Raw genomic sequence first — 19,948 nt, 5'->3', positions numbered from 1 at the left:
ATTGATTAGCATAGAGTTTGTATTTTCCTTAACACATGATTTCCATGTGTTTTACATATTAAGGAGTTACGTTCGGTAGACAATCAATCTCATCACAAATTAATCAGCATTTCAATTCTCATAGCACACTGACAGTGACTGCTGGTGGACTTGTTGCTGTAAAACAGCATGAGCAGAAATTATCATTGTTGATACCCTCTAAAGAAAAAAACTTTTTTTATCTAGTTCATTACAGCTATGGAAAGACTGTCACATCTAATTCTACTTATTTCAGGCCTGTGTAAGTACAAATTCCTGTTGGTATTTGGAGTATATGCAACAGCTAAGTCACGTCTTTCAATTTCTCTTAAAGAAAAATCTTCCTCTTGATACCAGCCTTTTAAATTTCCATTCATTTTTGAACCCCTTCCTTTCCTTGTCTTAACAGCACATGAATTTACAACATTTCTCCCACAGGACTTTGCTCTCTGTCTTTATATGTCCGTTGTCATCAATACGTTTTAGTGAAAACTCCAAAAACTGGACGACCTGGGAGAGATGGAAACAGTGCTTTCAACTGTTGAGGGTGAATATGACGAAGGTGTGTGGATAGAGCTTCAGAAAGGGACCACTCGGAGGTGGCACTGGTCTCTGTCAGACAAACATTTGTACAAGGAGGGAAAAAGGAATTATTTGACTTTGGGGACAACAGAAAGAGCTGATGTGTGTTAGATAGCTACATAGATAGATAGATAGATAGATAGATAGATAGATAGATAGATAGATAGATGGATGGGTTGGTTTGTTGGTTCGTTGGTTGCATACATTCAGCAAGGAGCAAAAACACACCTGTGATTCTTTTTTTTTTGCTTAAGAAAAGACACTTGGTGGAGAACAGTATGTTCTCATTCCAAAAAAACACTGCTGGGCTGCTGCTCGAGACTACGGCAGGACGTATTACACAGACCTGGCCAGTCTGAGAAATGCTGTTGAAAGATAGATCACTCAGTATGTAACCGTCGCCCTGAAGGTGTGGATTGGCCTCTTCAAAGACCCCTTGGAGTGGTCAGACCAGACTTACCCTTCGTTGAGATACTGGAAAGCAGACCAAACTGTTTATACTAAAGTTGAGGCAACAAAGGCTTGACTCCTCCATCGGTAACTGCTGTTACCTCACCAGCTGAAGTAAAGACACCTCTCGCATGTAGCTAGCTCGCTTAGCCTAGCTTTGGCTCATTGGTTGCAACAACTAACACAATCCAGATCACCGATGAGGTTTAGAACGTGGCACTGTATTTCAACCCATCAGGCGGTCTCTCATTACACAGTGGCCATAAACTGTCGGTAACATGGATGATGTGCGGAGCCCATTCTCCTTGTGGCTGCAGCTACGTACACAAACACAGTGTGCAGCGCCAACCTTCTTCTTCTCTCACACACACACACTTCAAATATGGCCACCTGCTTAAAGGACCAGGCTTGGCTTGTAACACTGCGCTTGTAAACTTTGAAAAGAGTGACAAGTACAAGATATAAGGTAACGTTGACCACCGGCTCACTGGCTACCATGCTTTCTGTTGTTTACTACGCTGTTCTTCTTCTTTGTTTTATGGCGCGCACCGCTCTCTACGCGGGTCAACCCGCATTTAAAAAACCCGGGTCTACACGGTAATTTTGGTGTGAAAGAGGTATTGGTGAGGAATTGCGTGTTGCTTTGTTGAAAAGTGAATATCGTTGATGGGGAGCCACCATGTAACAAAGCGCATCCCTTCCTCTGTCACTGCAAGCAAAACTTAATTTACATTCTCTCTACTTTGTTTTGGATAAAGCCTTGTGATATCAGCTCATGATCTATACTTGCAATGTGTGTGCGTGTGTGTGTGTGTGTGTGTGTGTGTGTGTGTCATTATCAGGTCCCATTGTGCGGTTCTTTAAGATGAGGATCAGCTCACAGGGCTCTGTGCAGGAGCAAAATAAACATGCAGTCCTGGATGACCTCTTGAAACCAGTGAGTCAAAAGTCACACACAATCTGACTTCAGCACAAGAGTCGTTTTTGTTTTTTATTTCAGGAAATAAATGTAGAACCAGTAATGCTACCTTTTAATGTGTCAATTTCCCCCTCTGCTCTTTAGATCAAGCAGAAGCTGAGGAAAATGTGTGACTGATGTTTTCCCATTGAAATTGAAAAAGCATCCTGACGGAAGTGTTTCAATCAAGGAACCTCACCAAGGCAGCTGAAAAAAGAAGAATCAGAGGCAAATATACTCTAATCCACAACAGCCACATATCAAACAAAAATATTTACCCAGGAATAAAAACATCCCAAGGAATGTTTATCATTGGTGTAGCCCAGATGATATAAAAGTGGTCTTTTACAATATGTCTTTCTAAATTTAACATATCTAAGTATGGACAGGGTATCATGACCGATGGTCACTCACTACCATCACCTATACACACGTGCACACTGCAAAGCCTCTCCATGTGCACATGCAGGACCTGGACACACAATAGCAACAGAGCCAAGTAACCTGCACACATCATGCATTATGTTGTCGTAATGTTGATAAATTTGGTTCATGACTCACCATGCATTAAGTGTCAAAATAAAAACTGTACATGAAGAACAATCTGTAGGTAAAAATACACTTTCATTCTCTACTAAGTATGAAAGAAAACGTCAATGAGAATCAACTGGTGTGTGGAGCCACAGCTAAAATCACACAGCAAAACAGCACCAAAACAAACACCATATTAACAGTCATATCATAGTTGTTTCTCCCCTCTTATAAACAATCCTTGAAACCAAGGGCCCTGGTCACATCTCCCAAGCGATTATATCTGTCCATTCCCTCACTTTTCTAAATCTATATTTTCCATTTGTGTTTCAGATTTTATTTATATGGATTATATTTGTTCTATTTGTTTTGTATAGGCTACTGTTATTGTAAATATAATCATTATGTTGCTACCATGGTTGTTTGATGCTTTTAATTTGAAGAACTTTGTTACGTTTGTTTTGAAAATTGCTAAATAATTAAACATTTATTTACATTACACTGGTGGATTAAAGGACATATGTGCATGCTTCTTACTTGCATTTAAAGAAAATGTTATTCCTGTTGTTTCAAATTTCTATGCATAAGAATTTATTTACAGGGATAATGAACACAAGAGGACAACAAAAAATATAAACAAAAAATAATCAGTGAGTTTTGAACAAGCCATGGCAATTCATGCAAGTATCATCTTGCAAAATATCTTTACATCCATGGGTGTATTGGAAACAGGAAATGCTAACTTGAAATATTTTTTATTGGTACCAGTTTGATGAAATGTAAACAAGTATGAGCAGCTAAAAGAAATAAGGCTTAAAAGAACGTAGCAGACTAGCAAGACCTGTAACTAGCAGCAAAGCATCACATTTGGTAAACTTTATAAGATTTCACCTCTCTGCTTCACCGAGAAGCGTTTGAATAACCTTTATATATAAAGTTGTGTGGTGGAACTGATTATTTCATTTAAAAAAGGGGGGGTACAACTGTTGTAACTGTCCAAGTCTTTGCTGTAAGTTATTCATTTCAGTTATATGTATTTAAGATACAAATTTAAACATATCTTGGAAAAAATAGAGCTCCTGTTATGAAGTATATTTACATTAAATTATTTTAGAATATGCTAGTACTCCCCCGCTAACAACACGCAGTGGTACACTCCAAGTGACAGCTCGACCTGAGCTAGCTTTGTATCCGAGCATCAGTAGCCTGCCAGAGCTACGGAAAGCATCGTTTAAATCAAGAGCCAGTGTTTTATTCGTGCCTGTATCTGCTCATTTTTTTAACAGATAAACACCAAAATGTCTGCTCCTAAGAAGGGAGACTTGTCCCCGAGCGAAAAGGAGTTGTTTGAGGTTATCACCGCAGGTAAGCCTCTACGGCTAATCCCCTGAGGAAACCATGCAGCAGTTAGCTCCTGTTAGCTTCTGTGATAAATCATTGATTCAAATGATACAACACAGTGTCAGTTGAATACTATAGCTGCACTGTGAGGACTTTGTTGAATCATACCACTCAATTTAAATGTTAGTTTGAGGACAATGCTAACGTTATCTTACAGCTAGTGATTTGTACAGGAGTAGCTAACTTCTGATTTCATGCTGTCTTCATGTCAACTTGTTGGATAAAAGTTTAAAACTGTTTATACTCTAAATGTATAACAATATGTTAAAAACTAACTAACTTAGGGGTGGGTTGACTGTTTTGGAGCTACATAAACTTGCTGTTGTATTTACACTGCTGATGAGTTTTGTGCTTTTAGGAAATGTTCAGGAGGCTTCAAGGCTGCTGGGCTGTAAGGATGTTCGAGTCAACTGTTTGGATGAGGTAACTGAGTGAACTCTTCAATTTTTATATTTGACGCATTCAGATTTTGTGTAGGTCAAATATTAAGTCTCAAATTCTGAACTGGCACGTTCAATTCAATTCAATGCAATGCAATTCAATTTTATTTGTATAGCGCCATATCACAACATTCATTGTCTCAAGCCACTTTACATAGTGAGGTCAATATTACAATATTACAGGGAAAAAAACTCCCTTTTAACAGGAAGAAATCTCTGACAGAACTGGACTCGGTTGCAGGCGGTCATCTATCTCGACTGGTTGGGGTGAGGAGAGAAATGGGGAAGAGAGGAGAGGTGGGCAGAAAGAGGGTGGGAGGAGAGACAGTAGGAAAGAAGAGAGAGAGAGAAGACAATTGTACAACCCCCACTTTAATCTCTACCAGACTGATACTTATAATTAGGGAAAACTGACACTTATAAATGAGATGCTGATATAAATTATAATAATAGTAATAATAATAATAATAATGACTGCTTTTGTTCCTGCAGCTCAGGGTCAGAGATCTACCAGGAGAGAGAGAAAACAGAGTTAGTGACATGTAATGTAAATACATGGGGGCAGAGAGAGAAAAAGAGGGAGAAGGAGAGATAGAGAGAGAGCGGGAAGGAGAGAGCGGGAGAGGGAGAGAGATGCTCATGATATAAGTTCCCCCAGCAGTCTAGGCCTATAGCAGCATAATAAAGAAATGGTTTATTAAACACCTGAGCAGCTCTAACTATAAGCTTTATCAAAGAGGAAGGTTTTAAATTTAACTTTAAATGAAGGGTATCTGCCTCCCTGACACAAACTGGGAGCTGGTTCCAGAGGAGAGGAGCCTGGTGGCTGAAGGCTCTGCCTCCCATTCTACTTTTACAGACTCTGGGAATCTATTGGGATAATATGAAACTATGAGCTCTGTAAGATATGATGGAGCTTGATTATTAAGCGCTTTGTAGGTTAGGAGTAGGATTTTGAATTCAATTCTAATTTTTACAGGAAGCCAATGCAGAGATTCTAACACTGGAGAAATATGATCTATTTTTCTAGTTCCTGTCAGAACTCGTGCTGCGGCATTTTGGATTAACTGGAGGCTTTTCACAGACTTATTGGGGCATCCTAGCAGTAATGAATTACAGTAGTCCAGTCTAGAAGTGACAAATGCATGGACTAGTTTTTCAGCATCCTTTTGAGATAGGATGTTTCTAATGGTCTTGATACTGCGCAGGTGAAAGAAGGCTGTCCTAGAGATTTGTTTTATGTATGAGTCAAAGGACATGTCCTGGTCAAAGGTAACTCCAAGGTTTCTCAGAGTTCACATTCATTTGACAGGACTTAGGTCAGTCTCAGTTTGAAGTGTTCAGATTTGGTCGAAACGTCTCTAAAGAGGTGTTGGTTGGAGGCTGCAGTTAGTGGCGCTGCTGATATCGACTGATAAATGACTGATCGCATGGCTGTTGCATTAGACTGCATTGGTTGTATTATTTAGCTTAACAATTTTCAACTGAGACCATCTTTAGCTCCACCAATAAAGTTATGCCTCCCCCTATCCATTTGTTGTTGTTGTCAGTAGGAATACACAAAAACTACTGAATATATTTCCATGAACCTTTGTGGAAGGATGGGACATGGGCCAAGAAACAATATTACATTTGGTGTGGATTCGGACAAAGGGGCGATTTAAAAAAACAAAACAAAACAAAGAAAAGGCTTTTGTTGGATATATTTTTGGAAAAACATTAGCATGCATCTCTTTTGTGTTATCAGTCAGTATCAAGTGTCATGATCACATTAGAGACACACTGAGGCTTTTCCTGTGTGGTGGTCACATTTCAGGATGGCAGCTTTTGTGAAAGAGAAGATCTTCTGGCAAAGCTCTTCCTTTGTTCAGTGACATATGTGTGGGACAAGCAGACTCGTGAGCCAGCACACTGAAGGGCTCTAGAGGAGACACTGTGTCCACCTGTCAAAATCAGATGTTTGAAACAGATACTGTGTTAAGCAATGGAAGCCGTGTGAGTCTTGTCAGTCGTTTCTGGAAATTTTGCCCCTTTTTGTAATTTGTATTTTGCACAGTTCGAGTTTACAATTGGCCTTGGTTGTTGGCAAATATACTTAACATATATTTGGTTGGTGCAGAACCATATTCAAAAAGTGCAGAAAGAAAAAAGTAATTAAATAATTAAAGTGAGGTTCATGTTAAGAGAACAAATTTTCCTGTTTCCTGTAATCACTACAGTAACACAGGTACAATGCATGCAAAGGTGAAATTAATGTTTTATAAATTAATTAGTCCTTTTGCAGATAATTCTTAAGCAGCCATTTAGATAATTGATTCTATACATTTTCCCACTCTAATGCCAATTTCTGTCTCCAGCTTCTCTAGTGTGAGGTTTTACTGCTTTTTCTCTATTTCATATCATTAATATTAAGTCATATGATGATGTAATCTGATAATGCTTGGGTTTTGGACTGCTGCTCGAACAAACGGGACATTTGACGATGTTGCCTTGTGCTTTAAGAAAGTGTATTATAAAAGGTATTTGAGGCCTCGATGCGTGTAATTAAAGCCTAATGGTTTTTATTAAGCCAGTATAATATATATATAATGAATATTTCAAGTTTAAAGCATATGTGGTTGCGTAGATAATTAGGACAATGCGGAAAGAGATTAAATAATTATTAAAAAGCAAAAAATTGAAATACACAGCAGCGACAGTTTCCAATATGTGTGGCTTTTCAAAAGTGGTTTAAATTAAAATATTTATATATTTTCTTAGTGAGCATTTTGTTTTGTAGTTTGTCAGCTGTAAAAGTGAAATAGTCTGTGTAAAGTGCACAGGATCTATCAGCCTTCATGTCTCGTCCACAGTACGGGATGACCCCTCTCATGCACGCTGCTTACAAAGGAAAGGCGGACATGTGCCGGTTGCTTCTGCAACACGGAGCTGATGTGAATTGCAATGAGCATGAGCATGGATACACAGCGCTGATGTTTGCTGGCCTGTCAGGTACGCTATTAAAGATGTTAAGAGCTAATAAACACTCTAAAATTCTTAAAAATCCCATCGTTGTTGTTTTGGAAAGTCCCTCCGTCTGTGTGTTGTGACTTTTCTTTTTCTGTGCCTGCAGGCAAGACAGATATCACGTGGATGATGTTGGACGCGGGGGCGGAAACAGATGTAGTCAACTCTGTCGGGAGGACCGCCGCACAAATGGCTGCCTTTGTCGGTAAGTCAATGTCCTGACTTGTGTAGAAGTCCAGAAGCTTTTTTAGGTTTATTTGTCCTACAAGTCCCCCTCCACTCAAAAAAGTGTCTGTCCTCTAAAATGTCTGACATTGACTATAGGTACTTGTATCTGAGCAACTTTTGTCACTTTTCACATTCATCTCCTGGAGTAGGAGATTTCTGTGCACTTCTCTGCAATTTGACATTCAACGAATCCTGGGCAAGCTAGATTAAGTACGTCACAAATACAGAAAACCAATTGCTGTCGAATATGCAAATGTGGGCAATCAAACTGGAAACTTCCAGTTAACGCAGAGGCAGCGGCCATAAGATGACGCCAGTTGTGTCAGCAGACAGATAGAGTTAGCATTTCCAGTTCGTGAAAGTTTTATGGCTGAATCTTGCCGATGTTGCTGCTTGCCATCTTGTTGCGCATATTCTTCCACTGGTCAATCTAGCGTGAGCAGCTGTGGTGAGCAGGGAGCACGGACTGTTTTATTGGCATATCATGAATATTGATAGTCTCAGAATTCCTCAATGAGGGACAGAGAGTGGATGGTTTCCAGCCCTATTTCAGAGGTTTTTATTAAAAACTTTTTTTGGGGTAAACAATGTTCAACAAAATATTAAGCATAGCAGATTATTTTTATATACTTTAAAACGTGACAGGAGGGGATCTTTAGAGATGAGGGCCACTTCTTTGAAAGTCGGACAAAAAAAACATATTTTTCCTAGTGTTTACTAATGAAGTTACCAGATAGTCTCACAATTTTTTTCATCTAATGCTAATTAATATATTTTTTAAGGAGACTAGAAATTGTCATTCATCATTGCTAAGATATATCATCGGCCTGCGTTTCAACTTGTGCATTTATTTGGTAGAAATTTAAAACTACCACAACAAGATGTTCAAGTTAAGTTTTATTTATTTTTGTGAAATAACTAAAAATGGTTTTCAATATCAGTTCCACCGACCACCAAAGTGGTTAACCAGATAAGTTGCTGATGTTGTTAGCCATTTGGGACTTGAACATTTCCCGTGTTCTTCAGCGACTCCATTCACGGACCTCTTTGAGCTAAACTAGATCCTCCTAAGACTAACTTTCACAGTGTTGTGCGACACTATCTCAATCATAGTTCTGACCGAATCAAACACATCTGGGAAAAGTAAAGTCTTTTTAGACTTCAACTGATGTGACTATGTTGAAAAATGTCTAAAATCTAGGCTTGCTTTGTTCACACAAATCATTACACTTTTATTTTGTGTCAGTGTGAATTCCTTGTAATTCTGACCAAACACAAACATGTGACTGATTCATGTTTCTGCCTCCTTCTTTCGCTCCTCAGGGCAACACGACTGCGTCACAGTGATAAACAACTTCTTTTCACGTGCCAGACTTGACTACTACACAAGGCCCCAGGGTTTGGAGAAGGAACCCAAGCTGCCGCCCAAACTGGCCGGACCCCTCCACAAGGTCATCATGAGCACCAACCTGAACCCTGTCAAGGTGGGACACGGCAAGACAGGGAATGTTGATTAGAGCGGTTTTGTAAATATATGTTCAGATCCTGACTAAATTGATCACTTAGTTAAATTATTCAACCCTGAACCCCCCCTCATTCAACCATCCTCTAATCTCTTATTTCCACCTCCTACGTCAGGGGAATAATTATGAAGAGAATTCTTAATCTCCTGTATGAGTGGTTCGTCAATTCCGCTCACTAAATCCCTTCACAGAGTGAGGACACAACTAATTGGAGAACACTAGGAGGGGATTTCATTACATTTTGGCACAAATTTTCATTTCGACACGAGGATGAACTGATTTAGAATTTGGTGGTCAAAGGTCAAGGTCACGGTAACCCCTCAAAACACCATTTTTGGTAAAAACTCAAGAATCCATACCATAATTATGGTAAAACTAACCCTAACCCTAGCCCTACACATTACTTTTATTAAATTCCTTATTTGTAGTCTCACCACAAACGATACGAGTCTAGCAATTTGACTGGCTAGTGGAGGTGGTGGTACCTAAATTCTGTTTTTAAATATAATTTTTTTCTACTGAAAATGTTTAGTGGGCCCTTGTCATTATCATGGACATATTGTATATGCTGTATAAGTTGCATAACCCCCCCCCCCCCAGATGGTGATGCTGGTGAAGGAGAACCCCCTGCTGGCAGAGGTGGAAGCTCTGAACAAATGTCGTCGGGTGATGGAGCTCATCTGTGGGAAGTGCATCAAGCAGCAGGACATGAACGAGGTGCTGGCCATGAAGATGCACTACATCAGCTGCGTGCTGGGAAAGTGTGCCTCCTTCCTCAAGGACCGCGAGGACAAGCTGGACGGACTCGTCAAGAGGTGAAGAAAACTGTGTTATAATCCTTTCATTACAGATGTTAACTATTGTAAACTGGGGTGTTAAATTAATGGGAGGTAGATTTTAAAACAGATTTTAGAGAGCATCTTAATGTCTGAGTATTGAACTTTGGCTTCATCCACATTAATACATTTTAGTTTTAAAACACATCACTGTTGCTACATTTACGCCCGGTGTCCAGATTTGTCTGGAGTTTTTGAGCCCATTAAACAGAGAAGTTTGGAAACAGAACCCATTTCAGTATGAAAACTCTGGAGCTGAGTTGTAGTATGGAAGGACAGAAAAGGAGACCTTGTTACTGACAGAACGATGCATCTCTCCTGAACCGTCTTTCATCGTGATAGCAGTTTGTAAAGTGATGTACAAATTCTCCTTGATCTCTTTCCTGCAGTTTGCTGAAGGGTCGGGAAAGCGATGGTTTCCCCGTTTATCAAGAGAAGTTCATCAGAGAGTGCATTCGCAAGTTTCCTTACTGTGATGCCACTCTGCTGCAGCAGCTGGTGCGGAGTATCGCTCCTGTGGAGATTGTGAGACTGGATTAATAATCTATCAAATGAAGATGATCCAGTTTTTTTTCTTCAATCTAGGCCTATTAAGCCTCTCAGTTTTGTTGTAGACTAAGAGCTTGTCCCTCAAAGAAAGAAATTAAATTGGATTTGTGTATCAGCTCCATCTAAGTGTAAAACTTGTGTGTCAGGTTATGTTGTGATCATTTTTCTTGTGCTCGTCTTCGCTTCATTCCAGGGAAACGACCCCACTGCGCTGTCGGTGCTGACCCAGGCCATCACAGGTCAGGTCGGCTTCATGGACGCAGAGTTTTGCACCTCCTGTGGAGAGAAGGGAGCTGAGAAGAGGTGTTCCATCTGTAAAATGGTGAGAGTCAAAGCTACAGCAAGATGTCAGTTTATACATATCTATATCTATCAGAAACCATAAGACGACATTTAAAAGTTTATTAACCCTCAGCAGAATTATCTTTTACCTACACAAGATTATATTTACTTTGTACAGACATTTTAAAACATCTTGAATTTGTTTGTATAACTTCTTTATGAATTCAAAGTTTGGCCTTGTCTGTCGGTACTTCTTCTGTCTTTTGTTTTGGGCTTTTATGAAGTTACATGTTCAACTAAAGTAAACCTGTTTTGTTTTTTTCATCAGGTGATCTACTGCGACCAAGCCTGCCAGAAGATGCACTGGTTCACCCACAAGAAAGTTTGTAAGAAGCTCCATGAGCAGAGAGAGCAGCAAGAAGCAGAATCAGCCAATCTGAGAATGCAGCAGAAAAAAGGTGTATTTATGCATCTAAGACATAAATATTAAATAATAATAATAAAAGAACTTGCAGAGAAACACAAGTGGCATCAATAGCAGAAACATTCTAACAAGCAAGAAGGTTTACCTGAATTCTACTTAAAATTGTCTGCAAACTAACTAATGCCAAAGTGTAATTATTTGACAAACTTTTTGAGTTGTCTCAAGTAAAAGTAAAACAGTAGATTGGAGGTTTGAATACCTGAGCTTGTACATTAAGAAGATATAGGACTCAGGATTTCATTTCCAATATCCATGGATAAAATGCAAATAAGGGTATTTATAAAAAATGTCATGGCAATCATATAAAAAAAAAAACATTAATCCTAGATCCACCTTTTTATCCACTCCAAAATGTAATGGGTTATTCCTTGGCTTGTGCCCCACACCGCCATAAAATTTCATGGAAATTGGTTTAGTAGTTTTCAAGTAATCCAGCTGACAGACAATCATACTGCAATGAAAACATGATAACCCCCGACCCCTTCCCGAGTCATTTAATATTAAGTATCTGTGGATACCGAGTCTTACATACTTTTCCTAGATAATAGAGTTGCTTGACAATTATAAAGCTCTGCAATGCATTAAGAAAAAAAATGATTGCATCCATGCTGTACCGTGTTGTTTAATTAATTTTTCCCGCCCCCAAAGTCTCTGAACTCAACTTGTTGAGCGAGGGTGTCTGACAGGTGTCTGACAGTGTTAAGTACAAGTGGGGGGTTCAGCCCCCCGTGCGCGGAGCAGAAATGCTTCCTGATACCGTTCTGTGCACGTGCAGAGTAGAAATGCTCCCTTGTAACTATGTTTTACAGTCGTGGTGTTGATCTTCTCTCTTGTATTATACGCGTGCAAGTTGTGAAACTAAACAAACACCATAGTCAGGTGCTTCGAGTCTAGAATGAATCACCTTGATCGCCCCCGATATTGATCGCTGAGAACGGATCGGGACATCCGTAGTAATTACCATAGTGCTGTTTAAGATCACAAAAAGACCAGTAAATGGTTAGAAGGGGAAAATTCTTCAATGGGATATGTAATTGGTTTTAACCTATCTGCTTTTAAAAAGAATCCTGGTCTTTTTTGACAAGAATATGCAAACATAAATGAGCCTTAAAAATCTCTCTGAATGATGTCTATGTCATCAAAACCTCTTCTTGTCCACGTTGTGTGCAAAGATCTTCAGTAACAAAGCTACGTTTGTGTTTCAGAGGAGAGTAAAGAGGTGCAGGAGGTCACAGACTCCATACAGGAGCTCTCAGTGGAGACCAACTGCGAGGTCGCTGCTTTGGACTCTGCTGCAGAAACCTCAAACCCCACTTCTATCCCAGCTGCTGACAACTGAGGAACATCGAACCATCGACAATGGCAGCCTCCTCCTACATCCTTACTCCCCAGACCGAGAGAGAGCAAATTGGCAGCAAGACTGAAAGCCAAATGAGGACTGGTCTGGCAGGAGGGAAGAAGTCACATATTTATTATGGCGCTGGGGCCATCACACAGGAAGGGGGGCACTAAAGCATCCCAGGAAGGTTCCAGCCTCAGCGGCCATCTGTTTGTCCTTTTAAATATGTTTTCTGATGAGGTTGTCATATGTGAATGATGAAAATTGGCGTAGGCTTATGTTTGTGGTAGAGGTCACTGGGAGGAGTTGTAATAGTTCACATCCACGACGGATTGTAAATCTGCCTTAAGAAACTGTAGCAGCTTGTGGGGGAAAAAAGTGACCGTGTAGCCAATCAGAGCTGTTTATTTGCAATTTACTTGATTTATTATTGGGATGTTTCTTTCTGTTTTGTACTGATAACCTCGGGGTAGATTGTGGATGGATAGCATAGCTGCACACTATTGACCAAAAATTTATATTTTTTAAATATGAATGACATAAACATGAATTTATGATGATGTTAATGCTCAGGATTTTCCAAACTGTAACTGAATCAAAGCTTTTTTGTTTTGTTTCGTTACATCATTTGTTGTTGACTAAGAATTGTTGTGCACCACACAGGAAACAAGTTCAAGACAAAAAGAAAAAAACATTGACAAACTCCGACCTTTATTTTGAAAAAGCAGTGATATTCTTTCATTTAATATGCAGCCTGAGTGGACAGAGAAGCTGAAGGTGAATATGTCTAATGAGGCTTTGTTTTCCCTGAACAGTCACATTAATTAAAGACCATCTTCATCATTTCTTGCAGTAGATTGTAATTTTTTACAGATACATTTTATATACAAATATTGATAGATACATGCACATCTATGTTTGGTCAATAATCTGCAGATAAGGTAGGTATCCAGCAGAGGGGGTGTTTTACCAAAATTCCTAGGCAGACCTGGTGGAGTGAGTTGAGTTTTCAAGTGTATTAACCTGCATGCAGGGTTTTGTTTTCACCTCTGTTTTTATATGAAATAATTCAACAATGCATGAGGGGATTTTGACCAAACTTGGTGAGGATATAACTTTGGAGAGTATCTCCTGTCCTGGGGGTCAGGGGGGAAGACACATGCACACATTTAATAATAGTGAAAGTAGGCTACAGGATCTGTCTCAGGGAATAACATAACCTTGTATTGTTTGTGTTCTGTTGGGATCTTTTCCGAAATTTCTTCCTTGGCCTTGGCCCCCTCCCCACCACCATGCTCAATATGCTATTAACCCAGCCCCCTTTCATTTCCCATGAGGGTTATTGGCAACTGAATTTCTGCTGCCGATTTTCGTTGGGCACAGAGAGGATGGCAGCTCTCACCTTTCTGTTTCTTTACACAGTGAAAGCACAAAAGCCAGGGGGCCTATCATATTCACTTTGCAGCATTAATTGTAGGCCGTGTCTCATTAGAGGCTCGGAGGGGTGTCGGAATGTAAACAGTGTCCCGAGAAGTGTTGGCCATGTCGTCTCTTATTTTCTCTCGACAATGGAGTGAATGAGCCTCCATTATCGCTGTTTGAGGAAAAACAAGAGAGAGAGGAAACGCTAACAGACAGTGTAAAGGTAAATGACAGGCCGGGTTCAATTTCAAAACCACAATTCGACTTAATTAAAACCATTTGCAGGGATATCAGGTAAAAGTGTAAGTAATTAATTAATTGGTTTGTCTGCCTTGACAGAAGCTGCAATTATTAGCACGTCCAACTAATAATGGGCTTATTACATACTGCAACGACTGAGGGACCATCCAAGGTTAGACATCATTCACTAACGCCAGTTCACCAGACAAACAGAACAGGAAAAGACTGGACACCACAGAATGACAGACAGACAGACAGACATTCAGGTCAATGCACAGAGAAAAGCATGCTAATGAAACTGTGTGGTTTAATTGTCTGACTTCACTCAAATCAGACATTGGGATGTTTCCGTCCCAGCCGATGAGCTTCACCACCACAGGTGTCTCATACACCGTAAGCCCCCTGGCCCCTGGGAGAAAAACAACACTGCTGTCTCTTTACTAATACCTCTTTCACACCAAAATTACCGTGTAGACCCGGGGTTTTTCAACGCGTTTAATCGGCAATTGGCCCTTTTCACACTGCGCGCAGGCCAGGGTCTGATGATCGTGTAGTGACAGTCGGCGGCCATAGATGGCGGTAGAGAGCGGTGCGCGCCGTAAAACAAAGAAGAAGAACAGCGTAGTAAACAACAGAAAGCATGGTAGCCAGTGAGCCGGTGGTCAACGTTACCTTATATCTTGTACTTGTCACTCTTTCAAAGTTTACAAACTCAGCGCAGTGTAACTGGCCGAGCCTGGTCCTTTAAGCAGGTGGCCATATGGGGTTTGAAGTGTGTCTGAGAGAAGAAGAACGTTGGCGCTGCACGCTGTGTTTGTGTACGTAGCTGCAGCCACAAGGAGAATGGGCTCCGCACATCATCCATGTTACCGACAGTTTATGGCCACTGTGTAATGAGAGACCGCCTGATGAGGCCGTGTATCATCAGAGTCATTTGACCCAGGGCTGAATGCCGATTAAACGTTTTCACACTGCAGAAAACGCTGGGTGTTAGCGGGTTTAAACGGGGGTTTTGGCCAGTGTGAAAGGGGCTTACGTAAGATGTATTTCAACAACAACAACCTGAATATCTTGTGAGTAATCTTCACTTCATCAAACTTGAATTCCACTATTCCCGACAAGCCCAGGATTTATTTATTTTTAAAGATCAGATTTAAAAAGATTTGTTTTGTCTCGTGCAGACTTTAACTCATCAAAGTACACTTTATTCCATGTCTTTGAGCAGTACTCTATGAATAAACAAGAGCATCATCTCTCTTTAATACTGTTTTGACTGTGATGTTGCTGAATTTAAGTACTCTTCTTTCCTCTGCAGATTTCAGTGATAACCTAATAAGACATAGCCCCAGGCCTACTCCACTCCACATCCTATTAGTTCCCGCACAGCGGCAAGACAAGCCTTGATTGACTGTTCCCAGCACAATTAATCATATCTCTCGCCTTGTATGGCAGACACAGAAAGACTCCAGTTAGTCAAAGCACTACAGATCATTAGACGTGTGACTGACAGGGACTGAGAGGTCGGCAGCGGAAGGATGAACCAGACAGACAGCAAATTACACAGAACAATATCAGCTTTTGCTCTTGAATTAAACATGCGCCTGAGAAAGACAAGTTGTAACATTGTGATAATACAACAGGAGGAGGAACATGACTATGTTGTGTCTCGAAACGTCAGATGTACACGCATGTATGATTAATGTTGTAGAGCATTTAAAAAATGAGAAGCTGGGGACTGAATCAGGGCCTGACTCACTGGACAGCACAACAGATATCAGAGAGTCCAGACTCAACAATTCAAGTTAATATTTTCTGTGATCAAACAAACAAGCAAACTACGAATACATATATTTTTTAACATTCTCACACAATTTTAACCATGTTTGTTGTAAGATTATTGACTAGTATTTGGTATGATCCATTTTTACAACTTATTTTCCAATATTGATGAGTCCATGTCTCTCTCCACACACAGGGCTTCTTCCTCTGTTTAGAGATCCAGTTTCACTTATGAGTTAAAGTGATAGACAATTGAACATTTCCTCTGGAAATATGTGGCAAAACTGCACCGGAATATCACAGTTTGCAGAGAAACATTTGTGTTATTTGCATCTACATTTAGGTGGTGGCATCCGCGTGACTATGAAAACACGAAGGACTATGGGTAAAATAAGTCTTTGGAACATAATTTTATCCCTGAAAAAAAATGATGTTTTATATTGTCAGGAAAGGAAAGAAAACAAAAAAAATGTCAACGTGATTTGACGCATAATCATTATCATTATCATCATCATCATGGATTGTGGCATCCTTCTAAGCATCCTGGGTCAAATTTATGGGCGGGATTATATTATGAGGGCGCACCAATCAGAGCGTACCAAAAGAGACGCATCTGAGCTGCTGCCAAAGCGAGAGGCGGAGCGGCTGCATAAAACCAGAGCGACAACGGTAACTCTCCCTCACAGTTTGTCCAACATCAGTTCTCTTCAAGTCCACATTCCCAACGACGACAGTCCCTCCCATCCCAGAGGCAGCCATGCACCTGAGCGCGCACGAGTCGTGCCACTCCTTGGTCTTATTTTGCATCTTGCTGAGGAGTTGCCAGGCCTTCAAGAACGACGCCACCGAGCTGATGTCCTCGCATGTGACCGCGCCGGTGCCAGAGGTCCATAGCAACGTGTCCCTGAACCGCGCACGCACCGGCGGCAGAGGAGCGGGCGGCGCGGCGCACGACAGAGGCGGTGAGTGGGGGAGAGGGAGGGAGGACCGGAGGATGCTCTGCTGCTCTGGCAGTTATTGATCTGTGAGGGATTATCAGATGCTCTGATCATATTTCTCTGTGGGCTATTATTTGATGATATTTGAATGTGGTCTTTCTAAGATTTGGTGATGGATTTGTTCAGTCCAAAAGCCAGCTGCCTGCAGTTGATGTGGCCAAAGGAACACAAATAACATGTTCCATGTGACATTTAAAACATTTACTCCTCTTCTTCACTTGATTTCTTCCCTTATTCATTTAAAGGATGCATAGCTCTTGATAAAGTTCAGGTGTAAGCACCATATTTCCTCTCTTTGTCTTTTACATCTACATGACAGAGATGGAGCTTTTATTCAGGCACTTAATCCCAGCATCGTTTTAATTACTACATTATTGAAAGACATTATACACTACACTAATCACTTTTATTTAAAAAGTAGCCAATACCACAAACCGTCCTGTCATTGAATTGTATAATATCAGTGACAGTGATTGTAGCCTGACAGTTGTAGCTGCAGCATATAAATAATCCCCTTTTTAAAATTCCACTACAATGAAAAAATGTTTTTTTTTTTCTTTTTCATGGCAGCAGGATTCTAAACTAAACTTTTTGAAGTGAAAATGTCAAGATGCTGATGTGCTCCCGACATGCCAGAGACTAGAACCCTTCTAGTCTAGGCTGGATGTTATGTATTACCTTTCAATATAGTTTTGAAATAATGCAACTGAGATACTGTTTCATGCAATGTTGTCATCTTAATTAGTGTTGAAGAGTAAATTTGAAATATAATCTCTCAGCAAACTGAATCTCACATTAGAGCTGCAATGATTTGTGGATTTAAAGGGCCGAAAAAATAACTATTATTGTAAATCTTTTAAGCAAAAACACCAAACATGGTCTTGTTTCAACTCCTCACATGTGAGCATATGCTGCTATTCTCAGTTATAAGTGAGACATAACTGAATATTTTGGGTGTTTTGGTCACGGAAAACAAGACATCTGAAGAAGCCAACCTTGAAATATGAATGTTTCTTTTACACTTTTTTCAGACGCAGACAAAATGATTAATCAATAATGACAATTATCGTTAGTTGCAGACCTGTTAAACATGATTTTTTTTCTGTCTACACTGCCACATTTATTCCTCAATTCTTAATTCTCATTCATTGTGTGTTTCCACAGATCAAAGCCAGGTCGGATGCAGAGAGCTGAGATCCACTAAGTACATTTCTGATGGCCACTGCACCAGCATCAACCCCATCAAGGAGCTAGTGTGTGCCGGTGAGTGTCTCCCAGCTCAGATGCTTCAAAACTGGATTGGCGGTGCCTATGGCAGGAAGTTCTGGGGTCGCCGGAGAAGCCACCAGGACTGGCGGTGTGTCAACGACAAGACCCGCACCCAGCGCATCCAGCTGCAGTGTCAGGACGGCAGCACAAGAACGTACAAAATCACTGTGGTCACCTCCTGCACGTGCAAGAGGTACTCGAGGCAGCAGAATGAGTCAGGCAACAAGTTCGAGGAGCTGGCCATATCGCCGCCACAGCTCCTGCACAAACACAAGTCCAAGAGCAAGAGGAGGCTGGGGAAGAGCCGGCTGAGTGAGAACTGGCACGAGACTGAACCCTGAGAGCCGGCACATGTACAGACTCACTCTGAATCCACACACACCTACAGGAGTTTTGTCTCAGTGATAATGAGACATGACATCCAGAGCTTGCGATTGTGGATTATCTTTCAATTTGACTGGGACTTGATTTATGTGAAGCTGGTTCCTCACAATGATGGAGAGCTCTAAATGGTTGCTTCTTGTCATCGGTTAAAGATAATGTGAACAGACCTGGGGTGTACAGTCTGAGGAGCTTCCTTGAGCCCGAGCTAACCCACATTGTCCCAGATGTAGCCATGTTCACGTGTTCCTATATCAATTTCATACACAGATGGAGCTCTGCCTGTTTAGGCACCAGTAAACGACAACAAACACCAAAAAAAAGAATACATATATACATATATATATATATCAAATTCTTACTTGCCTTTCGAAGTGTGAATAAAATTGTACAAAGATTTCTGATGTATGATGTAATATATTTCATGTGGCAGCATATAACATGAAAGGTTTTGCATAAGTGGCGACAGTATGTGAGTGAAGTCCAGAAGCTTCTTCGTCATTCATTCTTGTAATAACTTTATATTAAATAAATAACTTTTCATCGTGTATTGTTATCAGTTAAGACTTTATCAGATATGATAGATATGATGAGATATGAAAGGGCTTGATCTGCAGGTGGGTAGCATCAGGCCAATATTATCTTCCTGGTATCATCTAATGCTTGATGACAAATCACGACAAATCAGTGATAGTATGTGCTATTGAAATGTTGTGAGACATGCAACAAAAATGTTCTGTCGTCTCTGAAATCAGAATTTAAGAGAATGGCCCCGATATCAATGTCCACACTCACAGACTTTGAGGCGCGTTCCCTTTTAGTACGTAAGGGCTGTCCCACTGTTAAATCGCCAAGTGCATGAGGGCTGACTCGCAGAATTTTTGTACTCTTTATGCCCACCTTCCGTAAGTCAATATAAACGTCAATATAAATGTCAAGTTTGAGGACTCAAGTTGAATATTACCGGAAGCGAAATCATTTAAAAAATGTAATAGTCAATTTGAAAATCCTAAGCAAACTAAATTCATTAGAAAATAACTTGAGTGTAAAGTAATACTGAGCAAACTCGATATTTTTCTTTAAAGCACTGCCCCCATGTGTGATTTAACCGGTTCAGCACAGATTTTCACCTTCCATCTAAGGCATAAATATTTCCAAGTTCGAGACAATTTCATTACCCTCTACATATCAGAGGCAAACGTATACATTGCTGCAGTTATGTCTATTATTGT

The 19,948-nt window shown here is 40.4% G+C and overlaps 2 protein-coding genes across 2 annotated transcripts; both read left to right on the top strand.

The window, feature by feature from the left end:
• Positions 1-3,706: 3,706 nt before the first annotated feature.
• ankmy2a (ankyrin repeat and MYND domain containing 2a) lies at positions 3,707-13,470 on the top strand. Its single transcript, XM_035608740.2, has 10 exons — positions 3,707-3,904; positions 4,299-4,363; positions 7,233-7,371; positions 7,493-7,591; positions 8,938-9,098; positions 9,738-9,952; positions 10,363-10,498; positions 10,716-10,844; positions 11,133-11,262; positions 12,494-13,470. Exons 1-10 carry the CDS (start codon positions 3,838-3,840, stop codon positions 12,625-12,627), a joined length of 1,275 nt encoding a protein of 424 aa, XP_035464633.1. The 5' UTR covers positions 3,707-3,837; the 3' UTR covers positions 12,628-13,470.
• Positions 13,471-15,302: 1,832 nt separating this feature from the next.
• On the top strand, positions 15,303-19,264 carry sostdc1a (sclerostin domain containing 1a). Its single transcript, XM_035608214.2, has 3 exons — positions 15,303-15,362; positions 15,605-17,030; positions 18,231-19,264. The coding sequence occupies exons 2-3, from the start codon at positions 16,826-16,828 to the stop codon at positions 18,674-18,676; spliced, it is 651 nt and encodes a 216-aa protein (XP_035464107.1). The 5' UTR covers positions 15,303-15,362; positions 15,605-16,825; the 3' UTR covers positions 18,677-19,264.
• Positions 19,265-19,948: the final 684 nt, after the last annotated feature.

This window comes from Scophthalmus maximus, chromosome 20, assembly GCF_022379125.1.
Source record: "Scophthalmus maximus strain ysfricsl-2021 chromosome 20, ASM2237912v1, whole genome shotgun sequence".
NCBI lineage: Eukaryota > Metazoa > Chordata > Actinopteri > Pleuronectiformes > Scophthalmidae > Scophthalmus > Scophthalmus maximus.
Note: the sequence above shows the minus strand (reverse complement) of the source record. Positions and strands in the feature narration are given on the sequence as shown.